This window comes from Rhamphochromis sp. 'chilingali' (assembly GCF_963969265.1).
Source record: "Rhamphochromis sp. 'chilingali' genome assembly, chromosome: 1".
Lineage (NCBI taxonomy): Eukaryota > Metazoa > Chordata > Actinopteri > Cichliformes > Cichlidae > Rhamphochromis > Rhamphochromis sp. 'chilingali'.
This window is the reverse complement of record NC_137929.1, coordinates 25,815,003-25,837,258: the sequence shown is the minus strand read 5'-3', so window position 1 is coordinate 25,837,258 and position 22,256 is coordinate 25,815,003. Positions and strand designations below refer to the sequence as shown.

Genomic DNA, 22,256 nt, shown 5'->3' with positions numbered 1-22,256 from the left:
AGGGAATCAACAGATGCAGTGTGGAAAGGACCGAAGGAGAATGGTGGATGAGAACGAGGCCTCTTTCAGCACAGAGAGCTCTGCAGCGTAGAACTGAAAAAGAGAGACTCGATATCCAGTTCGTGGCTGTCTCACTGTTAAAAATGCAGCACAGGATCCATATTTGACCTGAAATATCTGATATCTGCCTCCAGAATCACACGTCTATCTCTATTCACTGGGAATATTTAACGTTTTATTTATTTTCAGGCTACTCTCACCAGATTTGTTTTTATTATTCTCCACCCGATTAATTGTTAATGCGAATGTCTGATCGGCTGTCACGTGGAAGCACCTCAGTGCGTTTAGGCATATAGACATCGTCAAGATGTCTATATGCTGTAGGATGGGGAAGAAAGGTGATTTTAAGTGACTTTGAAGGTGGCATGGTTGTTGGTGCTAGATAGATCATCTGAATATTTCAGAAAGAGCTGGTCTGCTGGGATTTCCCCCCACAATATACTGTAGAGTTTACAGAGAACGGTGCAAAAAACAGAAAATATCCAGCGAGCAGCAGTTCTCTGGCCAGACTCCTTCAAGCAGGTAGGAAGGCAACAGTAACTCAAACAGGCACTCACTGCACCCAAGCCATGCAGAGCATCTCTAAACACATAACACATCGAACTTTGAAGCAGATCGATTATAGCAGCAGAAAACCACACCTAACATCAATCCTGTTAGCTAAGAACAAGATAATGAGGGTACAATTCACACTAAAATTGGACAATAGAGGAAAAATGGTGTTGGTCTGATGAGTCCCAATTTCTGCTCAAACAATGAGATTTAGCACAAAATGACATGAAAGGCTGGGTCCAGCCTGCCTTGTATCATAGTTCAGACTTTTGGTGGTGTAATGGTGTTAGGGATGTGTTCTTAGCACACTTTTGGGCCCTTAGTACAAACTGAACATTGTTTAAACACCACAGCCATTGTTGCTGAAGATGCCCATCCCTTTATGACCACCATGTACTGTACCATCTTCTGATGGCTGCTTCCAGCAGGATAACGCACCGCATCACGAAGATCAAATCATCCGCAACTGGTTTCTTGAACATGACAAGTCACTAGTCACCGACAAATTCACATTATGGATGCACAGCTGACAAATCTGCAGCAACTGTGCGATACTGTCAGGTCAATATGGAGCAAAATCTCAGGAATGTTTCAAGCACCTTATTGGATCAGCTTTGAAGGCAAAAGAGGATCCAGCCCAGTGCTAGCAAGGTGTACCTAATAAAATGTCCACTGAGTGTATGTGGATCCAACACCTCTGAAATGTAAAGAAGTGCCATTTGATTGGATACCTAATAAACAGAATTTTGATAAAACTCATCAAAGCTCAGTTTCATATAAGAGCATAACTCTGGTAACAATGTCTGTTTATCAAAAAAAGTGATTATTACATATTAACATTGTTATTTAAACAACCCCCTGATAATTAAGATTTTTTTCAGTAATGTTAGGACCTCAGAGTGTTAGATTGCTTCTAAGATTGCTGTGGCTACCGATTATATCATCCCTTAAAGAACTTTTACTGACAACCCGATGAACATCACTTGTCACGGTTTGCACTGGCAGACCATATGGAGGGAGGAGGAGGACCCAAATGCAGACACTTGGAACAAAATTATAATTTAACAAAAGTCGAGCCGTTTAATTGTGGCTGGGAAAAGGTACAAAACAAAAAGCAGTTACACACTGAGGCTAAACTAACCAGAACTAAACTGGGAACAACTAAATGCTAAACAGAAGAGACAAAGAACAAAACCTTGAACATGATAAAAACCTGAACATGAAAAAACCTGGAAATATGACGAGAACTCAACAGACAACCTGAGACCGAACAAAGGAAGACAGGACTTAAATACACAGAACGGTAATGAGGGAAGTGGAAACACATGAGGAACATAGCTGACACAAATTAACACAAGGGAAACAAAACTATACACACTGAACATGGAAACATGAGACTGTCAAAATAAAACAGCAAACATAATGAGACGAAAACTGTGACGACACGAGCTTGACAATATGACATGGAAAACACAGACATGAAAGGTATAACAGACTGGGGAGACAGAATGATACACAAGGAGAGGAACATGGAACCAGATAATGGGAACGAGGCACAGACATAACTAAAAATCACATATAGAGGACAAGAGACTTACACAGGAAACAGAAAACAACAGAAGGGATCATGGATGAAACTTTAACTAAACAAAACCTAATTACACTGAAAAAAAGGCCATGTTGGATTTACTTGATTCAATAGTGGACATTGGTTGCACACAAACATTTTGCTTTGGCAGAAACTTAAACAACTGAGTTAAATCAACACAACTTATTCATAGTCAATAAACCTGTGCATTTTGTGTTCATAAAACGTGATTGAAACATGTTTAGATTAAGTAAATTGAGCTCTTGGAATATTTTAATCCTTCACAATTTTGTCATTTTATTTCAACACTATTCAATAACCTTTACCACAGTACTACTTGATTACTTAAATACTACATGTTGTCTTCATATTACATAATGTTCAAAAAAGTCCAGAGTCTGGTTATCATAAAAGTTGAATGGATCTACAACAACTAACATCCTCCTGTCTTTTTCCTGGTTGCATTCACGGTGAATTTAGAATCACAATAAGTTAACTCTAATAACTGCATGACTTTTAACTGTGGGAGGACACCAGAATACCCAGAGACAAACCAGTGCAAACTAGCCAGATTGTGGATTTGAACCCAGGACCTGCTTACTGTGAAACAACGGCGCTAACCACCATGTCGCCAATCCAGGGTTGACAAAAGTAGGAAAGCTATGATTGCAAGGCTTGATGCAGAATTTTCTGTACGTTTTTGTCCTTGACAGGTTAAACCACAATAAAAAGCAATAGCATACACTTTGTGTGTGTGTAGTTGTCTGCCTCTTATTACTCCAGTGATTTTCCCGCAGTTAGAAATCTCATGTGATCTTGTTAATTTCATGAGTCCAGCAACTAACCACTCTTACTAGATTGTATCATGTCATCTCCACAAGAACAAATTAAGTTGTTGAATTTCGTACAGATCCTACATGATTTTATTACGTTCAAGATAGAAACATGAAAATTTTGTGTTCAAATTACAAAGTAGACTTTTTTAATGTAACAACCACCCAATTTACTTCTTTCGGTATACCAAAAAAAGTAGAGGTGGCTGTTCGACTTGACTGAGATGGATGCCTTCCTCAAACCACGATCCAAAGAGTGCAAGACTGAAATCCCGTGCAGTGTCGCGAGATTTAACATTGCTATATCATTGACTTACTTCACTCGAACATGATATGAACAATTTAATCTACCCGCTCTGCATATCATGTAGTTTTTACACTATATAGTTACACTTAACTTTAAACCATGAGGCAATTGTGTTAAATACATGCAAGTTGCTTACATAAATCCAAGAGCTGGCCAATCCCTTTTTTCAGTGTAAGACATGCTAATAATAACACTAGAACTTACCATTACTCTAATACATCATAAGAAATCAGGCATACAAAATAAACTCAAAATGCTGGGTCGCGCCCTGACAGTCACTAACTGTACCTCTTCAGAGCCCTGGAGGCCCTTGTACCAGGCTGTATCTCTATTTTTTTTTTTTTTTTAAAGGACAACCCACCATTTTTCAACAAAAGATGCCAAAATGGCATCACCGGCTTACTGTGACTCAAAGGGATTTGTTGTGCTTGATTTGAGTTGCATCAGCTTTGGTGACGTTATAGTTAATAATCCAACAGATTTATTAGCAATAGTGCTTACTGACCCAGTGCTTTACACTGCAATTTAGGCTACAAAGCTGAATAAGTAGAAGTAAACGTGTCAATATGTACTAGAGCTTTTAAGTAAAAAATGTGCTGGACAGCTAAGGTGTAAAGTTTGAAATGAACAAAAGACTCAAAAGCAAACTTTAATTTGTCAGAATCAGAATACTTTATTAATCCCGAAGGAAATTAGGGCTAAAAGCAAAGTCCAAAAAGGAACCAAAAGAAACCCACAATCTTCATAAGAAGCCAGAAAAAGAGAAAATTCACCTGGGAAGATACACTGATGCTATATGAAAAAGACTAAGAGGAAGGACAGGACTGTAAATACACACAGACGATACACTGGGGCTTGGAAATAAGACGGAAAGAGACAAAGTTTAAACTAATCAAGGCAATCTGACAATCTGGAAATAAAATTCAATACCAGAGAATAAAAGAAAAGATGTTACCAAACTAAAACATGAAACTAAAGACAGACAGTAGATGCAAACAAGAAACCCCAGATTAAACATGACTCAGAGAAACCCTGGGGAGGATCGAATAACAGAATCGAGGGAGAAAACAAAACGTAAAAATATTACAAACCTGAAGTGACTCACAAGACTGACAAAGCCCAAGCAGGAAGTCAAATCCTAAAGAGTGTTATAAAAAACCCAACTCAAATAAAGCAACAACAGATGTTAAGCAGAAAGTGACATACTAACAGCATTAAACAAGAATCCAGACCTCAAAAACACAACCAATCCCAGATCCCAGCTGTTACTGGGTAAACTTTAGGGTGTTTTTTTTTTTAGTTGAAAAAAGTCAATATTACCCAAAAAATGAGGAAACCTAAGAGATTGCCTGAGGCTCTTCAACTTCTAAGATCGTTCTGTTCTCTAAATATGCTAATATTATTAAACTGTGTGAGCCACGTAAGAGTCAAAAGCTGGCCATGATGCTTTTTGTGTTATTTTTTTACTTTTTTTTATTTTAAGGGTTTGGATGAGTTGCACCCTTTTGCAGCTTTCTAGCCTTAAGCTACAGTTTGTGACTGGTACTGGATAAACTACCTCTGAGTTAAGCTGATAAACCAAGGAGGCTAAATCCATTTTTTCCACCTTAACAACGCTTTTGACCGTAAGAAAGGTGTCTCAAAAACTGAATGTTGTGTTTTTGTGCAGTTTTTCAGTAAATTATGCCCCAAAGCAGGGATCCTGACTATCTTTGGTGACTAATTTCCACCGGCATCAGACTGGAGTTTTGCATCAGTCAATACTGACACTAAATCTGCTGAGTGCAGTCATGCTCCTAACATGGCTGATAATGGATGTCAGTGTTAGTGCTTCTGCGTGTGTCTTTTTAAGTTCATCTTGTTGTATCACAGTTTATACTAAGGCCTGGAACCTACTTGTGGGGGTTTGAGCACTACATGCTGAGCACAGAGCCTCAGGAAATTAACACCTGATCTGTAAGCAGAGAGTGCTTTACAGGGGAAAAAAAGGTAAAAGTGATGAGGCCTTGAGACACGGCTGCATATCTATTATGCAAGAGTTCCTAATTTCTTGTGCACACGATGACATTGCAGATATACAGCAGGCCGAGCTGTGCAGCAGACACTCCAGTGATGTTATTGTCCTTTTAAACTCAGCTTGAATTTACATACCCTGATCCATTTCTGTCGCAAACCGATGAGGCCTCATCGCATTTCACCGTGGCACTAAAACGAGCAGAAACATTCAGTGGTCCTCCAGTACAACGGCAGCTACAACCAACCTCGGCAGGAAGAATCCTTTCTATCGCATCTGATTCTACACCTTGCATCTCTTGAGATCAGAGAGACTCGGGGGAGTCAAAGGAGGAATAGATGGAGGGATGGGAGTCAGGGGGAGGAGGGGGACTGAAGACTTGGGGAGATAGTACGGGAGACACGTTTTGCCTCAATGGAAGAGAGAAGAGCACACAGACTGACAGATAGACGGGCTAGGAGGAGAAATGAGACAAGTGGAGAGCTTGGGTGTGTGTCTGTGTGTGGGGTGGGGGGGGGGGGGGGGAGGAGGTGGAAGAAAGAGTGAGCTAAAAAAGAGAGTAGGAGGTACACTCGGCTCTGAGAGATCGAAGAGAAACCGAGCGCGAAGAGGAGGGAAGGTGGTGGGGGGAGATGGAGTGACAAGTGGAGGGGAGGACTGAGGATGAGGAGAGGAAAGGACAGAGAGAAAAGGGAGGAGGACGGGTAAGGGGAGAAGGGCTGAGGGGAGAAATATAGCAGTTGTTCATTAGTGAGGATGTGTTAGGGACTGGAGGACTGAGCACGAGGAGAGACAGTGGAGTGGAGGGGTGAGTTATGGACACTGACTAATGAGAGGAGAGGAGGGAAGGAAGACACCAGGGGAGAGGAAAGGAGGGTAGAGGAGGTGGAAAGGGTGTAAATGAGACTGGAGAGGGAGGAAGAAGAGGGAGGGAGGAAGAAGAGGAGCAGGGGAGGGGAGGGGGGTTAGAAAAGAGCGAAGCGAAACTGATGGGGGAGGGGAAGAATTTGCACGTACGCACACACAGAGTTGAAAACTGCAAGCGACATGAGAGGGAGACACAGGGGAGAGGAAGAGGGTAAGGAGGAGGCTGAAGAGAAGGAAGGAGGGGAAGGGAGAAAGACAGGAAAAAAGTCATTACTGGAAGGTAAAGGGGTGAGGAGGATGTGGAAGAGCAGAAGAGGGGAGGAAATGGAGAGAGGAAGGGGAGAGGAAGGGAGAGGAAGGAGGAGAAAAAACAGGGAGGGGGCACAGAGAGAAGACAAGAGATGAGGGGGGAGGAGAAGGAGAATTAGGGCAGATATTTAGGAAGGAAGAGGGAGAGGGGGAGGAAGGAAGGCAGGAGAGAAAGGGGGTAAAGTAGTGAAGAAGAAACAGGAGCAAAAACAAGGAAATGGAAAAAGAGAGAGAGAGCAGCAGTGAGGAGATAAGGTGAGAAGTGAGAGGAGGAAGAGGAGGAGGAAGTGGTGATGCCACAGAGAAAGAAAGAAGAGAGAAAGAGCTGGAGGAGTTTGTAACAGGCTGTTACATGTCAGCAGCAGGCACTGGTGACGGGAGCAGTGGCTTCTGTGAGAGTGTTACTGCGAAGGTTAGTGGGTTTATTCCCAGCATCAGGTGAGAGAGCTCCTGCTAAAGCTAACACTGAAACATCCCCCATTCTGCTCACACACACACTCATCCACCTGTGAACTCACACGCGCACAGGCTCGTGCACACAAACACATCCAGGTCGCAACTCTTTGAACTGTTCTGTTTTAAATAAATAAATAAAAACGAGCACACTGAGGCTATTCATCTGAGTCACTGTCAGTTTATGCACAAAGTAACGCACGCGCCTGAAGACACGTTCGCATACTGACGTACTCGCGCGCGCACACGCACGAACACTCGTTTCAATTGTGCTCCGCTCCTGCCCTTTTCTCCACCAAGCAAGTCTGGACAGCCTGCCTCAGTACAGAGATGCACTGAATCCCTCCGCCGACACACTGGCAAGTAGTCCCTAATTTATGGGATTTTGATAGATAGCGGATTAAGACTCTCTAACACCTATTGTTTTACAAAATGAAATACCGACACGTTTCTCTTCCATTTAAAGGTCATTAACGATGTAATGATCAAGACGTGAATTATCAGGCAGGCATATTTAAAAGGCAAAATATTTTTAGGACAAAGATTTTAAGTATCGCGCACTGACGTGAGCACGCTTAAAAGTCAATTCACACACATGGCACATAAGGTAAAATCCAAAACCAAGACTGAGATAAAGTTAATAGTTAAGGGACTACTTCTTGTCAATCCAAACGGCTCCTAAGCTTGGGAGAGGCGAACGCATCCAAGCGGATGTCCACCTCACTTTTCTCCGGGTGTTGTCCGTCTCCCGGCGCACATACACACTCACAGCTTCCATCTATCCGTGCAGTTCTCATCATTGTAGTGTGACTGTGCTCATCAATTAGGCGAGAGTTCAGGCTTTTTAGACACACTAATTGCCTTTGAGCGCTTCGGAGGGGACTGCAAGCTGCAGACAGAGGCTCGGAGAAGTTTTGGCTGCGGGGAAGCGGAGAGAAGCGAAACACAGGTACAGTGTGACTATTATCTCCACTTCTAACTACTGGCGTTACTAATGTAACGCGAGGGTACTAGCCGCAAGCTAACTAGCTAACGTTAGCATCCCAGCGACCAACTAGGCTAGACTTAAATTGCACTTTGGTGATGAGGACAGATGTCATATATATATATTTTCTAGTTTCCAGCCTTTTGGAATGACTTGGACCTTGGAAATTGCTACTATTTTTAGTTTAAGGACCCTAAACATACCGGCAAGTTGGGAAATTATGACATAAAGAGCGAGTTTTTTTTTTCACTCCAGGGCAGCAGCAGACAGTAGCGTTGGTAGTAACAGCAGCGTACGCGTGGGGAAAACAAAAGGACTTCAAAGTGAGACACAGCGTACAGATGACTGTACAACGAAGCTGTTAAAAATATTGATTTTTTTTAAAGCTAGTAAACGGGACTCAAATTTGAGAATCACCCGGTGCGAGTCCGTCGTCTCTTTTTATTTTTATTTTTAGTGGTGGGATCTCAGGGTTTAACATATTATAAAACAGTCCGCCTATTACAATGTTAACTTTAACATGTAATGTCCCCCCCCGCTTTAAGGTCATCCTGTGCTGACTCTTGCGAGCCATGAGCACCTGACTAGTCACTGTAGGAGTACTATTGTTTTTCCTTTTACCACTGTGAGTCAAAAAGTGTTCATCATCAGACTACCCACTTAAAAATTGCGGTGAAGAACCTAAATAGATTTTAGACATATTACCCAAAACGAAACGATCGAATTGCTCGTGGTATTGTTCACTACAGTGCAAAGCATATCTGATGACCCAATATTGTGTTTAAGTGAGGAAAAGTTTAGAAATCTGGCCATATGAGGGAAAAGGATGTAGAAGAGGAAAGCCTGCATGTGATCGCGTAGTTGAGTATTATGTATTACTACGAGTATCCAGTCCTTGTCGAGGTTATCAGTTAATATGTTGTAGTTATAGCTCTCGTTCTTGAAACGGTTGATAAATCTGCCAGTGATTGAGGCTACCGCGATAGAGGCTACCACAACACTCCCCCCACCCCCTTCCACCACGAAACTCGCTGAAAGTGAAGCGGGGCGGTCTCACGCAGCCAGTTCCCTTGTAAATAAGTAAACTTGAGTATATCGACAAAGACGAAGGGATGTGTTGAAGGTGGCGATGTTTCCAGTGAAGCCGGACGGGGGGCAGCCGCTGTAGTTTCCGAGGCCACCGGGAACAGCGATAGACAAAGACCACCAGAGAGCTTCAGACACTTGTATTGTCTGCTCGGAGTTTGGTGTGTATGGTTTTTAATCTCGAGGATCGTGAGGGTTGCGACTCGTTTCCCCGCAGAGGCTTGACTGGCTCAGTATGTTGTGCGGTGGTGGTGATGTGTATGCGGGGGTACGGTAACTACATCGGTCACCCAACTTCGAGTCCATGCTTTGTTCTGGCCGCGGTTCAAGTTGACAAGTGAAGTTGCGGGTGAGATGGTGAATGAAAGCACGCGCCTTTTAACGTGCGTTTGCACTGGGACTCGTGCCCGGTGTCGCCAGTCATTGTTTTAGGGGCTCTTATCGTTTGCGCTTGAGGAGGAAGAGGGAGTTTAGATAGGCTACTTTCTGCAATATTTCATTGGCCCAGAGATGTAGAGACATCGAGAAGACGACAAATATCATGTAATAGTATAGTAATGGCTGTGGATCACACTTCGTCTCTTAGAGGAGGGTCTTATTTATTTATTTGTTTGTAGATGTTTCTTCTCATCAGCGATTATATTCTTTGTTTACTGATGTTGACGTAGATCCCCACTGAACGGGTTTTACCTTTGCTTTGCCTTTGCTGTTGGAGGGGCTCATGTAATGGATTTCTCTTTATGTGTGATTACTTGCAATGTAGCAACCAGCGCCTTTCTGCACCAGCAGATGGGTGGTGTACTGGTATCAGCCAACAGCAGCCTTGTTGACTGATAGGAAAGTAAAATTTGCATCTCGGTGGATAATATTTACTTGTTGTGTCAAATCAGTTTTTTAAATGTCTATTTGCATCCTTGTAGCAAAAATAAGATGCATAAAAGTTACAAAAAATAAACAAATATGTAAAATATTGGTACCAGCTATTATCAGCCTAACAAATAAGGGATTGGTATTGATATCAGTATTTTGTGCCAGTATTGAACTAAAATTTGGTTCACCCTTTTTTCTGTTTTTTTTTTTTTTCTGAATAGACACAAAGGTAGGACCACATCTAGTTAATTACTCACTCATCTAATCATTATATGTTGGATTAAAGAAAGCTACTTTCAGCTTCTTCTTTGTCACAAGGTGTTGACACAGCAGGTAGCTCTGGATGTTTGAGTTGGCAGAGTTTTACAGCGGACTTTCTAAAAGGATTTGTTTTGTAAATGGCTCTAAAAATGTGACTTGTTAAACTTTTAGCTGAGAAATACTTGATTATGTTAACTGCAATCAAACTGATTTGATCAATTGCTTATTATTATTTATCTTTAATATTATTATTTATTTGAGCGTCATAAAGAAATTGTCAGATTTTGGTCCAGAGCTCAGTGCCGTGTCCTTGATGGCTCTTACAGAGCGACTGCGGTGAGATAACAGATGTTCATTTGGGAAAAAATGGGATGTTGACATGTCACTTGAACTGTAAACAGTGGGTAAAATAGGCCTCTGTTCTGTTTGTTTGTGGGTATTGCTCCACCCAGACAAGAAGACATCTTTAATCAGCTGGAGCGACAAAGGAAGACTCCGGTTAATCAGTCTGGCTTTTTTGTTGAAGATGAAGTTGTTCCTGTTGATTTAGTCGGGATTTGCTCTTGATAAGTCAGAACCTGAGCAGAAAACTTGCATTTAGAGATTCAATCGTAAGTAGTTGAGGTCTTGAATGAGTTGTTGTATAGAAAGCTGCTTTTTGGAAAATAAACTCAGCTCCAGGTAGATAATGGGATTCCCTCCAAGGTGGCAACATAAGGGCCCATTTTACTTTACAAGCGTGAGTTGGTTTTTATAGGGTTGCAAGTGGAAACAAATAGCAGCCAGTGCACTAATGAAACAAGGCATAACTCATAGTTTAATAGGAGATTGAATCGCTTGGGGCAGAAATGTTGATGAATGGTGGATTTTTAACTAGTGACATGTTATGTGTGTGTCTGTGTGTGTGCAGTCATGCCCTCAGTGATGGAGCGCTCGGGGGCTGGGGTCCTGTCCAGGAGCAGAGCCAAAACCGTAACCAACGGGAATAGCCAGCCACACTCTGAGGAGGAGAGCAGCGATGAAGAGCATGCTCACGGTACACACGTACACACTTTTCGTTATAGTGTTTGATTTATCAGATATCACGGTAAACGTTCTAACATGGAGCATTAACCTACATCTGATACTTGCAGGCATTTTCTTGCCAGCTGTTCCTGTTGCATGCATTGCATTGCTGCAGTGCTCTCTGTCATCCCCTCTCTTCATCCTTGTCCTCTGCCCACATACGTCTCTCCTTCCTTCATTCTCTCCTTCACCCACTGACTTCCTGTTGATCTTTGAGGAGCCCATTTTAAGATAAGAAATGGCAGTTTTACACAACTAGTTTTCCTCTCTGTTACCTTTCTTCCCTCCTCTGTTCCTTCTATCAAGCATCCTTCTTCTTTATCATGCTCCTTCTGGCTCCATTCATTTCACCCATCTGCTCATGTTTCTATCATCCCCTTCTCCTCCCTTCCTGTCCTCTGTCCCAGAGGAACCTGTAATCTGTCTCTTCCTCCTTCAGGTTTGCTTCCCTGCATTTCTCACAGTCTCTTCACTCCTCGCTTTCCACATTCTCCAGCTTCCTAGTTTCCTGCTAGCTTTACCGCAGCGATAATTACCTGATGTCTGCCACCCATCGATGCTCTACCCGCTCGTCTTCGTCGGGTGGTGAACAATATCAAAATGTTAAATGGCATTTCTGGATTATCTTATTTATTGTTTTTACTTATTTATTAATGGAAGTTGTACATGGAAGTTTTTCTTTATTTAAATGTTTTCTTCATATACCAGTGTTTTCCCCCCACTTGTTTTTTACTGTATTTTTTTACAAATGTAGTACAGTTTTGTTCTAATGGTTAATTAGAAAATATGTAGCTGACCTTATGTACGAATAGATTAATACATAATAAAATAAACAATAGATGCATTTAAAAACAAATTGGTTTGTTTTGAACATTAAGACTATATTTAAAAGTTAGATTTAGCCTGTGTGTCTAAAAAAATGAAACAAATACAAAAATGCCTGAATGAATTCTTTCTACTGCCCTGAAGACTCTTCTATGCCAAAAAGACACCTGGTTGTATGGAAGTTTATGCGAAAAGAGAAGTTCAGATTCCTCAGTAAACACGTTCTGAATGAATTTATGGTTACAGATGCTAGTTTGAAGTTTTAGTGACAACTGCGTGATGTTAGACAACTTGACCAGAAGGCATCTTTGTGAGATACCTGAAGCACTCTCCAATGACTGAGCTCCTCCTGTAAGGGAGAGCCCAGCCATCCTTTACATAAAGCTCATTTCCACCGTTTGCATCTGCGATCTCATTCTTTTGGTCAATACCCAGAGCTCGTAACCATAGGTGGGAGTAGGGACATAGATTGGCCAGTAAATCAAGAGGTTTGCATTTATGTTCAGTGGTGTGATCCACTTTGTTTAGTTTTGCAACTTGGAACCTTTTCTGGTGTGTTACACAAATGTTTTTGCCCTGCATTGCAGCTCTTGAAATATAAACTTATGTACGCTTGTCTCTGCAGACAGCATGATCAGAGTGGGAGGAGACTACCAGGCTCAGATCCCAGAGTTCAAACCAGGTGAGCTGGGAGGGAGAAAAGCACAACAAAAGGAGACGACAGAGGGCATTAAAATTGACGATAAAAAGAGAGAGAGGGAGGGAATAACCTCTGTGTCTCCTTCCAAGAGGAGACACAGAGGTTGAAGAGAAGTGTGGAGGAGACTACGGATGAATGCAGATTAGTAGAGGAGTGAAGGTCGAAAAGAGTCATTTTACAATAGAACAAAAAACAGGAAAATGAAAAGAAGGCTGGAGGGGAAAACGAGGAGCTGTCATCTTTGTCCAGTAATGCAGACGTCAGAGTGACGCTTATTTGTCAGTGTTTTAGTGTTATTGAATGCAAAATCAGAAGGTTCAAAAACATTAAGTGTCCTCCATGAAAGAGCCCTGTTGCTTTGCTTGAGTAGATGAAAAATGTTTTGATGCTGAGGAAACAGTCGTCATAACCTTCACGGAGGAACGGCGGCATGCTTCAACAGCTTGTACCAAAGAAGGGGACAAGCAGGCAAACCAGCATAATCTGTTGTACGGAGTGCACAAATGTTGACTTCCCAAAGAGTTCAGCTGATGAAGAGGGAGCTTTAGCCAGATGGAAACATGCAAAGATGGGTAGATGGATAAGAAAAGAGAGATGCTGGGGATTGAGAGAGCTTAAGTGGTGGATAGGAGGGACATGGAGTTGACATGAACGAGTAAAAGAGGGATTGACAAATATGTATAACCTCAAAGTGTGGATTTAAGTGTTCGCTTTGTGTTGTTTGTTTCCATTTTCAGACAGCCCAGCCCGCTACAGTGAGAAGGACCAGAGGAGCATGTTGGTCTGGTGTCCCAACAGCCAGCTCTCTGATGCTATGTGTAAGCTCCACACACCTGCCTTACCTTGTATTCATGTGTGCGAGCTAAAAAACTTGACCTTCAGTTTAATGGATATATGCTGACTGGAGGGTGGCAATTAAAACTCTCGACTGTCTCTTCCTGTGCACTTATGGTCTTTCTCTCTCTTACCCTTTTCCTCTTCATCTCTCTGTTTTCTGTTATTATGCAACCCCCCTCCCCCCTATTCATTTTTTTAGTCTTCTCTTCATTCTCCTTCACCATCTTTAGATTATTATGTATTATTTTAACAGTTTTTCTATCTTCTTCCAGTGGACGAGTACATCCTCATGGCTAAGGAGAAACACGGATACAACATGGAGCAGGTAAGGGCATCAGAAACAAAAGCTCAGATGTTTATATTTCTTTCTGTCTTCTGACCTAAACTTTTCCTGGTTTCCTGACTTTTGGCTCCATCAGGCTCTGGGCATGTTATTGTGGCACAAACACGACGTGGAGCGCTCACTGGCCGACCTGGCAAACTTCACCCCCTTCCCGGATGAGTGGACAGTTGAAGATAAAGTGCTGTTCGAGCAGGCCTTCAGCTTCCACGGCAAGAGCTTCCACCGCATCCAGCAGATGGTGCGTGACTGAGAGAGACACACATGCACTTACCACCCTAAATATTTAAAACGAGTGATGAAAAGTAAATTTTCTTTTTTTCGTGTTTGTAGCTTCCAGACAAGCTGATCTCCAGCCTGGTAAAGTACTACTACAGCTGGAAGAAGACCAGAACCAGGACATCAGTCATGGACCGACAGGCCAGGAGGCTGATCAACAAGAGAGAGAAAGATGACAGGTTTGAGATGCCTTCACCAATCGTGGAGAAACAACTGCTCACCTGAGATCTGACATTTGGAGAACTTTTTTGTTAAATGACACTCAGTGAGCGCGGCATCCTGGGAAACTAGGCTCATGAATATAAATAAGACAGGCTGATATTATTTCTTGTCTTTTCAGCTGACATTTTAGAGCATTTCAGACGTGTGTTTGATGAAATTTCAACAATAAAACAGCACAAAGTTTAAACACTGGTGTGCTTTGTGTAATTTATGTTTTTTGTCTTGCAGTAATGATGAGATTGAAGAAGGAGAGCAGGCCAGTGACAGTGATTTTGAAATTGATGCCAAGAAAGAGGTGAGAAAGTGTGTGTGCGCACATTCAGAGAAACAACTTCTGTGAGGTGAGGACCGAGCTGCCTTGACACTTGAATGATATTTGTGATTCGATGTGCACACAGGCGGCAAAACAGAACGCGAGCAGCACCAGCTCTGACAAAGCCACGCCCAGCCGCTCCGGTCCAGTGAAGAAGGAGAACATCGGAGCTCAGTACAGACACCACCCGCTCAGAGCCCGCCGCAGGCCACCCAAAGGCATGCACCTGGAGCAGGCGGACATCATGTCTCTGTCGGCCTCTCACGATGCTGGAGTTCTAACCATTCGCCAGCTGGACACACAGCTGGTTTCACTCAAGAGACAGGTGCCAGGGTTTTCAGTGTGGATTTAATGATGTCTTTGGTCATCAGATTATAAATGCAAAGAGTAAATGCACATGAATGTTCTCAAAGCAGGTTTTAGCTGCAAGAACTACCAGCTAAAAAATAACCCTACCTCACTGCCCCTCCTCTGTCTCAGGTCCAGTCTATCAAACAGAACAACAGCAGTTTTAAGCAGAGCCTAGCTGAAGGTGTTGATGGCTCCAGACCTACAGACGTAAGTCTTGAAACTCCCCTCTCTATGCCCTTTCCCTCCTTTCCATATCCCTTATTTCTTGCCTGTATTCAATTTTCTCCTCCCCTGATCTCGCTCCAGTTTGTTCCTTTCCTCATCTATTCACGCGGCCCTTCCTCAACTCCCTCCAGACAGTATTTCACCCCTCGTGGGACTGACTCTAGTCTTAACCTGCTCATTGCTCTCTTACTGCCATCTTCCTCCCTCTCTCCCCCCCTTGTTTCCTACCACCTACCTCACTCTCATTCTAATCTCTAGTTCTTTCTCTCCTAGCCTGCCCCTAAGATGAACTCTCGTTGGACCACAGAGGAGCAGCTCCTTGCAGTGCAGGGTGAGTGAAGGCTGTAGCTTCCTCCCCCTCCAAGAGGCACCTCTTGTCATCAGCTCTCCTCTACCTGCCTCCCATTCACAGCCAGATGTCTTATTAGACATTCATATTGATATTCTGCACACACAGGAGCTGCCTGTACTCATGTGTTGGTACGGTACAAGCTCCTCGATTATTTCTCCAGGAGCTACTTTTGGATATTTTGCAATGGGCTGATGCTGGTGGGAGTTTTTGTCTTTAGGGATGGTAACGTTTAGAAAGCTTAATTTTGCCCCTAAAAGAGATTTTATTTTTATTTTTATTTTGACATGAAAAGTGACGAAGTCCTATTGTGAAGCCTCTGGGTGTATTTGCCCTCATTATATTAGTTCTTTTAAAGACAGACATGAGTATGGGGTGATCTGACTGTGAGTGAAGCACTTACAAAAACTTATCATTAGCTCGTTCCCAAAGTGAGGGCCGAGGCCCCCTGGTGGATCGCAGTAATAACAGAAATTCAATTTGAAATTAGTGGTAATAGGAGGTAGTTGGGTTGTGATGTTACTCATTACTCTACCCTTGTGTTGAAGTCTTTGTCCCAGTGACAGGAGGGTCACACATTGACCTCATCACTTTGCATATAATATAATAATATTAGCCATGTATAGCCAACCGCCTGCACTGTTTGATTTTGGATCAAATTTCCTAGGAAATGCATCACTTCTGTTTTGTATTTTGATTAGCATGAAGGTTTAGGATTGGGTGGGCCTAGTGGGAATTTGTTTTTTAACTGGGCTGCACCACTCTTGACTTTGGGAATGGTTGTCCTAATTAATCTATAGCTTTGTCCTTGATGGAGACCATAACTTACAAAATTTATGTCATTTTATTTGGTATGAAACAAGCATTTGAGCTCAAACTCATTAAGAAAGTGCTCACTGAGGTCAAAGCGCAAGGGAACCAGGGACTGTTTCCCAGTATACCTCTAAGACCTAAAATGCCCTTTTTGCCCATAGATGAGTCCTCCTGCTGGTCATTAGACAGAATGCAAATTTAAGGCACTTCTAATCTACTCAGTTCTGACGTTTAACTCCATCACCAGTATACAGTCTATAGGGGGAGAGCCCTGTTTGTTTCAGTTTTTCATGACACGATGGAGCTACAGGGTGCAGTTGGACTGGAAAGTGCCGTAAACTTCAGGTCTGTTCATCGTGTGCATTATTTCAGCTTTAAAAGCGAGCACGAGGAGAGAAAATCAGAAGTTGTTAGGAGCGTATCAGCCACAAAAGTGGAAGGTAAAATTAGCAGCTGCAGCCCGTGTGCCTTTGAGCAAAACCTGTACCTCCATGTGGTACAGCTGCTCCAACAGAAAAAACAAAACAAAAACCCTGAAAGTGTGCAGTGAAGCAGGTCAGGGCGGGAAAAGAGCAGGTGCACTGAGCCAGCTGAGCTCAGATGGAGGTTAACTGTAAACATGCTCACCATACGTGACTCTTCCTGTCCCTCCTCTCACATCCTCTGCCACACACCCCTCACTGAGCGAGAGGAAGCTGGCTGACTCTGTTGCTTTTGATTGCTATATGCTGCTTGGTACAGGCAGGACATTAACCCGACTTCTCTTTTCCAGCTATCCGGCGTTATGGTAAAGACTTCACCGCCATCGCTGAAGTGATCGGGACTAAGACTCCGGCTCAGGTGAGCTTCCTCTTTCTCACATGTTGAAAGTGTGTGAAGACCACCTCTCGTCTTATTCTGACCTCACCCAGCAGTGCACTTGAGCGAGCTGCCTATCAGCTTTTCATCTCTTTTCCATTTTCCCTTTCATCCTCCGCCTAACGGTTTCCTCTATAGGATCTCTGTAATCTCCATTATCCCTGCTTTCATTTGTCTTCTCCCCTCTAACGTCCGCCTCTGTGTCCTTGAGATCGGCATCACTTTGTCCTCATTCTCTTCCTCGCCAACTCTCCATCTCTCCCCGGCTTGCTCAGGTGAGCTCGTTCTTCGTGAGCTACCGGCGCCGCTTCAACCTAGACGAAGTGCTAAGGGAGTGGGCGGCGGAGCAAGTGGCCACCAGCCGAGACCAGAGAGACCCCAGGAGGAGTGGTGAGGAGATGGCAACGGCTACAGATGGCGGCGTAGAGGAGGAGGAGGTGAGGACAGTTAATACCCAAGAGGTGCCTGTAAGAGTTTCAGATTTTGTTGTCACGTGAAATCTGTTTAAGAGAAGTTTTACATGAAACTGAAGCAGGTTGTAAGAATATTATTTGTATTTAATATAAAGCTGTCAGCATGTGAGTGCTGCACATGAATCTGTACACCTCTGTTCTATCTTAATTGCACCTTCTGCTTTTTAATAAAGGATTAAACACACGACAAAGGCTGTAAACAGATTTGTATCTCTGTAAATAATTATTAGTTTGATGGAACTACTTTCAGCGGTGGATTAACACGTGTGCTGCAGGAGAGCACATGACTGAGTGTAGGACATGCAACAGCATGTTAAAGCAACATGTAGCTTCAGTAATATTTGGAAGTAGTAGGACTGGGAGCTTTGCCATCTCCACCAACCCTGTCCTGTGTCTCACTGACAGATTTAAAACGACAGACCTCGTAATGCAACTTTGAGTGATTCACAGTTCAAACTCATCCCTATGTATCTCACACTGGGTGTCGGTGTAGCCCCTCTGTCCGACCCACCAGCAGGTGGGCGGGGCCTCTGTGCTCACAGACACACTATTTGCTCACTCGGTGACAGCACACAGAGCCAAACGCAGCATCCGATTGCAAAACGTAAAGTTTTTATCTGCCCACCGCTTTTGTTCCTCTCTACATCCTGTTTGCACCTCCTCCTGACGCTCCTCCATCTGTCTCTTTCCTCCCCCTTCAGGTCAAAATGGAGGACCCCCCCTCAGACGCCACAGGCAGCTCCTCTCCCCCCTCCTCCGCTCACGCCCCGTCCTCTTTCTCCCAGCCTCCCCCGCTGCTGCGTCCAGCTCCTCCTTCAGCACCCCCGAGCCTCCTCCGTCAGCCACCTCCTCTTCAGACGCGCCCGCTTCAGAACAGAGCTCCCCACAACCACCCCCCACCTCCGCTCATCCGGCCCGCAGTGACCGCCACCACCACCTCCTCCGGGAGTCTCAGGGGTTCTCCTCCCACCTCGTCCTCTTCCTCCGCTGCAGTTCAGATGCCTCCATCACTGGTCGGGCTTAAAGTGGAGCAGCCCAACTCACACTGATAGACACACGCAGCAGTAGGAGTAGACGCAGACACGCGCGCACACACATAAAAAACACACAAACACAAAGCTTCTCTTCCTTCACCCTGGGACCATCACACGACCACATCAAATGACACGCTCAGGTCCCCAGTGTGACATCAATCGTCATTAGTGACGTGAAGCTCCTTTACTGTACTGACAAACACCTACCTCCAACACAGTCCTCTAACACACACACACACAGAGCTAGGAACTCCAAACACTACCTGCACACAACACAGAGAAGAGACACTGGATCATGAAGCAGTTAAAAGAAAGCCACAACCACAAGAGTGCAAATCCACCTGCACGTCTCCATGGCAACTCTTGAACATCTGGAGGACTGTGGATGAACACTATGTATATCTATATGCTGTAGTTGCATCGGTCTAGTCATCCACACAACCATCAGGAGAAAGAAAAGGAATAAATGAGGGAAAGAGGAAGAGTGGCCCACAGCTGAGCCAGACGTGCTGCTCCTGAGAGGGCGTCTGCGTCACACGCAGCATTTTGTTTTCTTCTTTCAGATTTAGACCCTCAAAGGGGAGCGGAGGTACTTCTGCAAAAGCTTTGTGATCAAAGCTGAATCTTTTAGTTTGGTTTTGAATTGTTGATTCTTTTCGTTCTGCGTTGGGCGAAATCTTCCCTCATAGCCATGTATTGCTAGTATTAACTGGAGTGGTGTTTTGGTTTTTTTTTTTTGGTTCAACTAGAATTTTAAAAGGTGTGCCTGAGGTAGGCAGTTAGTTACTGTAAGTAGATTAGATGGTGTACTTTGATTACTGAGCGTAAAGGAGAAAAAGAGCCCGTTAACATGCTCTGTCTCACCTTTCTGGAGCTGTTCATTTGCTCAGTGTTCAAATCTTGTTACTTTGGAGGAATATTTGAAGTGATCAATCCCCAACATCTGCAGTGCAGCTCTAAACATCAGTCTGTGATGTTTCAATAATGGTGTTAATATTCTCTAAATAAGTGATGTTTGATCTTTGACAGCCGCGCCTGCCAAAGTGTATTGTTGCTTTAAACGCAGAGTTAGGCACGGAGCGTCAGAGAGGAGTCTGACATTTCACATGGTTGCATTGTTTCTTACACAGGAAGAGTTTGACATTTTTGGAAACACTCGTTTGTGCTCTCGCAGGGTCTCAGTCTCCGAGCGGCAGCCTCGATTACCACTTCAGAGTGGTATCTCTCTGCACTCGTCAAAATGCCAAACAAGTCATTTAAACCCAAAATAGTGCAAGTTGCGACTTTCGGTTAGTGTGTCTGAGTAATTTATAGAAGTGACTTTACAAAGAGGTGATGACTGTGTTCCCCCCCCCCAAGTCCAGATAAGGCAGCCTCGAGTCCTGTGCTGTCCTGGCGCAGAGGTCAAAGGAGATCTGGAAGACATCTTTGCTGCAGCGTCAGCCACTTGATTCATTTATCCAATAAACTGAGTGCTTCTGAGTTGTGCAACAGTGCAGTTTTCTGTTCATGGCTAGTGCTTCCAAAAGTGATGGTATGGCACAACCCGATGAACAAATGCAGATGATTGAAGCATCTGTCTGGATGACCTTTGTTGTTTATTTCTGTTGCTAGTCTTAGACTACTCTTATCCAGCTGTCTGCATCGCTGCCTTTTTATGCAGATCTGAGGTCAGTGGTTAAGCTTCCTTAAACTGTGGTGTTGCCCCAAGCGTAGCCTCAAATCACCTACTTTTGTTAGCAGAGGCCTTCAGCGTTCAGTTGAACGCGGCACTGAGGAGGAACGGAAACTGCATCGCTACGTTTGGCTTTAATAGAAGTTTTGCCTTTTTCACCTGTTTTGTTTGTTCCTCCAAAAAACCCTGCTTGTGTGTACTGTATGTACCAAGGTGTTTACATTGTGGAAACTGAACTGTTTGAGGCGTTTTTTCTTTTGAATAAACAAATGACCAAATTCTTCATGATGTCGGTTTTTGAAGACATTTCTCCAGCTAAGCTATATTTTCTGTCATAGATAGTCATTTTATTCATATTGAACTATTTGTTAACGCAAATCAGTGCATTTAGGCATGTTCAAGAAGTCCTGCTGAAGTTCAAACAGAATGGTGAAGGCAGGTGATTTAAGTAACTTTGAATGTGGCATGCTTTCGGTTCCAGACGGGACTGTCTGAGTGTTACAAAAAAATACTGCTCTACTAGGATTTACGATAGGGGTTTAGAATGATCCACAAGACGTGCAGGTAACAGTAACTCAAAACCACTTGTTATGACCAAGGTGTGCAGAAGAGAATCTCTGAATGTACACATCAAACCAGATGGGATACAGCAGCAGAAGACCACACTTGAGTGCCACTCCTGTCAACTAAAAGCAGGAAACTGAGGACAACTCTGAGCTCACCAAAAACTGGACAGTGAAACACTGGAAAATGCTTCCTCGTCTGAGTTTTGAATTCTGCTTCAACGTTTAGATGTTTAGGTCTGAATTTAGCATGAACAACATGAACGCATGGATCCCTCCCACCCTCCTGGTGGTGTCATGGTGCACGGGACGTTCCCTTGGCACATTTTTGGGCCCCTTAGGATCAAGAGGCTACCTGAGTGTGGTTGTTGACTCTGCAAATCCTTTTTACCACAGTTTTCCCACCCCCTTTTTGGATGTGGTGCAATTGGAGAATCCCATCAAGACAAAAGTGCAGAAAGTCTGCCATCTAATCACTGGAATATGGAGTGTGCCACGAAGAATTGAGGCAGCTCTGAAAGCAAAAGGACATCCAAACTGGTGTATGTAATAAAGTGGCCAAAGTGCTGCAGGGGAGTTTCATGACTTCGTAATGCCAAATCATCAAAACCCTGTTTAGTTCTAACAGGTTGGATCACATGCAGGGCTGCAGACACCAGCCTGCTGAGCTTGACCTCTGTGACTTTCTGCAGAACGAGAAAGAAAACAAAGCATATTCTGATAAATATGCAAACTTGAACTTCAAAGCTTTCATAAAAATCATAATGAAAACCAAGATTCAGTCACGTTGGGAAGAGCCGAAAGAGAAAGAAGAAAAAAAAAAAGGTCTCACTCCTGTACAACATCCACTTGCCCAAGTTTGAACACAAACATCTGCTCAGGTGATGTGACATAGATTCACAGCGGCTACTACACTAAACCTCAACTGCTGCTCATATAATGGATTTTCAGAGTCCGGCTATCATTATATCATTGTTTTTATTACTATCATTGTAATTTTTCATCATTTTGTCTTTGCACAAAAAAAAAGAAAAGAAACAAAAAAACAAAACAAATAATACATTTTTCAGGAGTTGATCACCCCCTCCCAACCCCCCAAAAAACCCACCACTACAGTTACAGTTCGCTCAAAACACATTTAAATCAATG

The 22,256-nt window shown here is 43.4% G+C and overlaps 1 protein-coding gene across 2 annotated transcripts; it reads left to right on the top strand.

The window, feature by feature from the left end:
- The first annotated feature begins 7,728 nt into the window (after nt 1–7,728).
- rcor2 (REST corepressor 2) lies at nt 7,729–20,827 on the top strand. Of its 2 annotated transcripts, none has more exons than XM_080901654.1 (14): nt 7,729–7,932; nt 11,096–11,221; nt 12,701–12,757; nt 13,513–13,593; nt 13,885–13,937; nt 14,032–14,193; nt 14,286–14,410; nt 14,682–14,748; nt 14,852–15,091; nt 15,247–15,324; nt 15,616–15,673; nt 17,277–17,344; nt 17,638–17,799; nt 18,537–20,827. In XM_080901654.1, exons 2-14 carry the CDS (start codon nt 11,098–11,100, stop codon nt 18,882–18,884), a joined length of 1,623 nt encoding a protein of 540 aa, XP_080757780.1. In that variant the 5' UTR covers nt 7,729–7,932; nt 11,096–11,097; the 3' UTR covers nt 18,885–20,827. The 2 variants fall into 2 exon arrangements, with proteins under 2 accessions (XP_080757780.1, XP_080757781.1); XM_080901655.1 differs by lacking the exon at nt 7,729–7,932 and adding an exon at nt 9,059–9,215.
- Nucleotides 20,828–22,256: the final 1,429 nt, after the last annotated feature.

Coding starts and splice junctions, on each gene's coding strand:
- rcor2 (XM_080901654.1), top strand. CDS start 11,098: ATGCCCTCAGTGATGGAGCGCTCGGGGGCTGGGGTCCTGTCCAGGAGC. Junction 14,411..14,681: donor AAGAGAGAGAAAGATGACAG/GTTTGAGATGCC, acceptor TTTGTCTTGCAG/TAATGATGAGATTGAAGAAG. Junction 17,800..18,536: donor GCGGCGTAGAGGAGGAGGAG/GTGAGGACAGTT, acceptor CTCCCCCTTCAG/GTCAAAATGGAGGACCCCCC.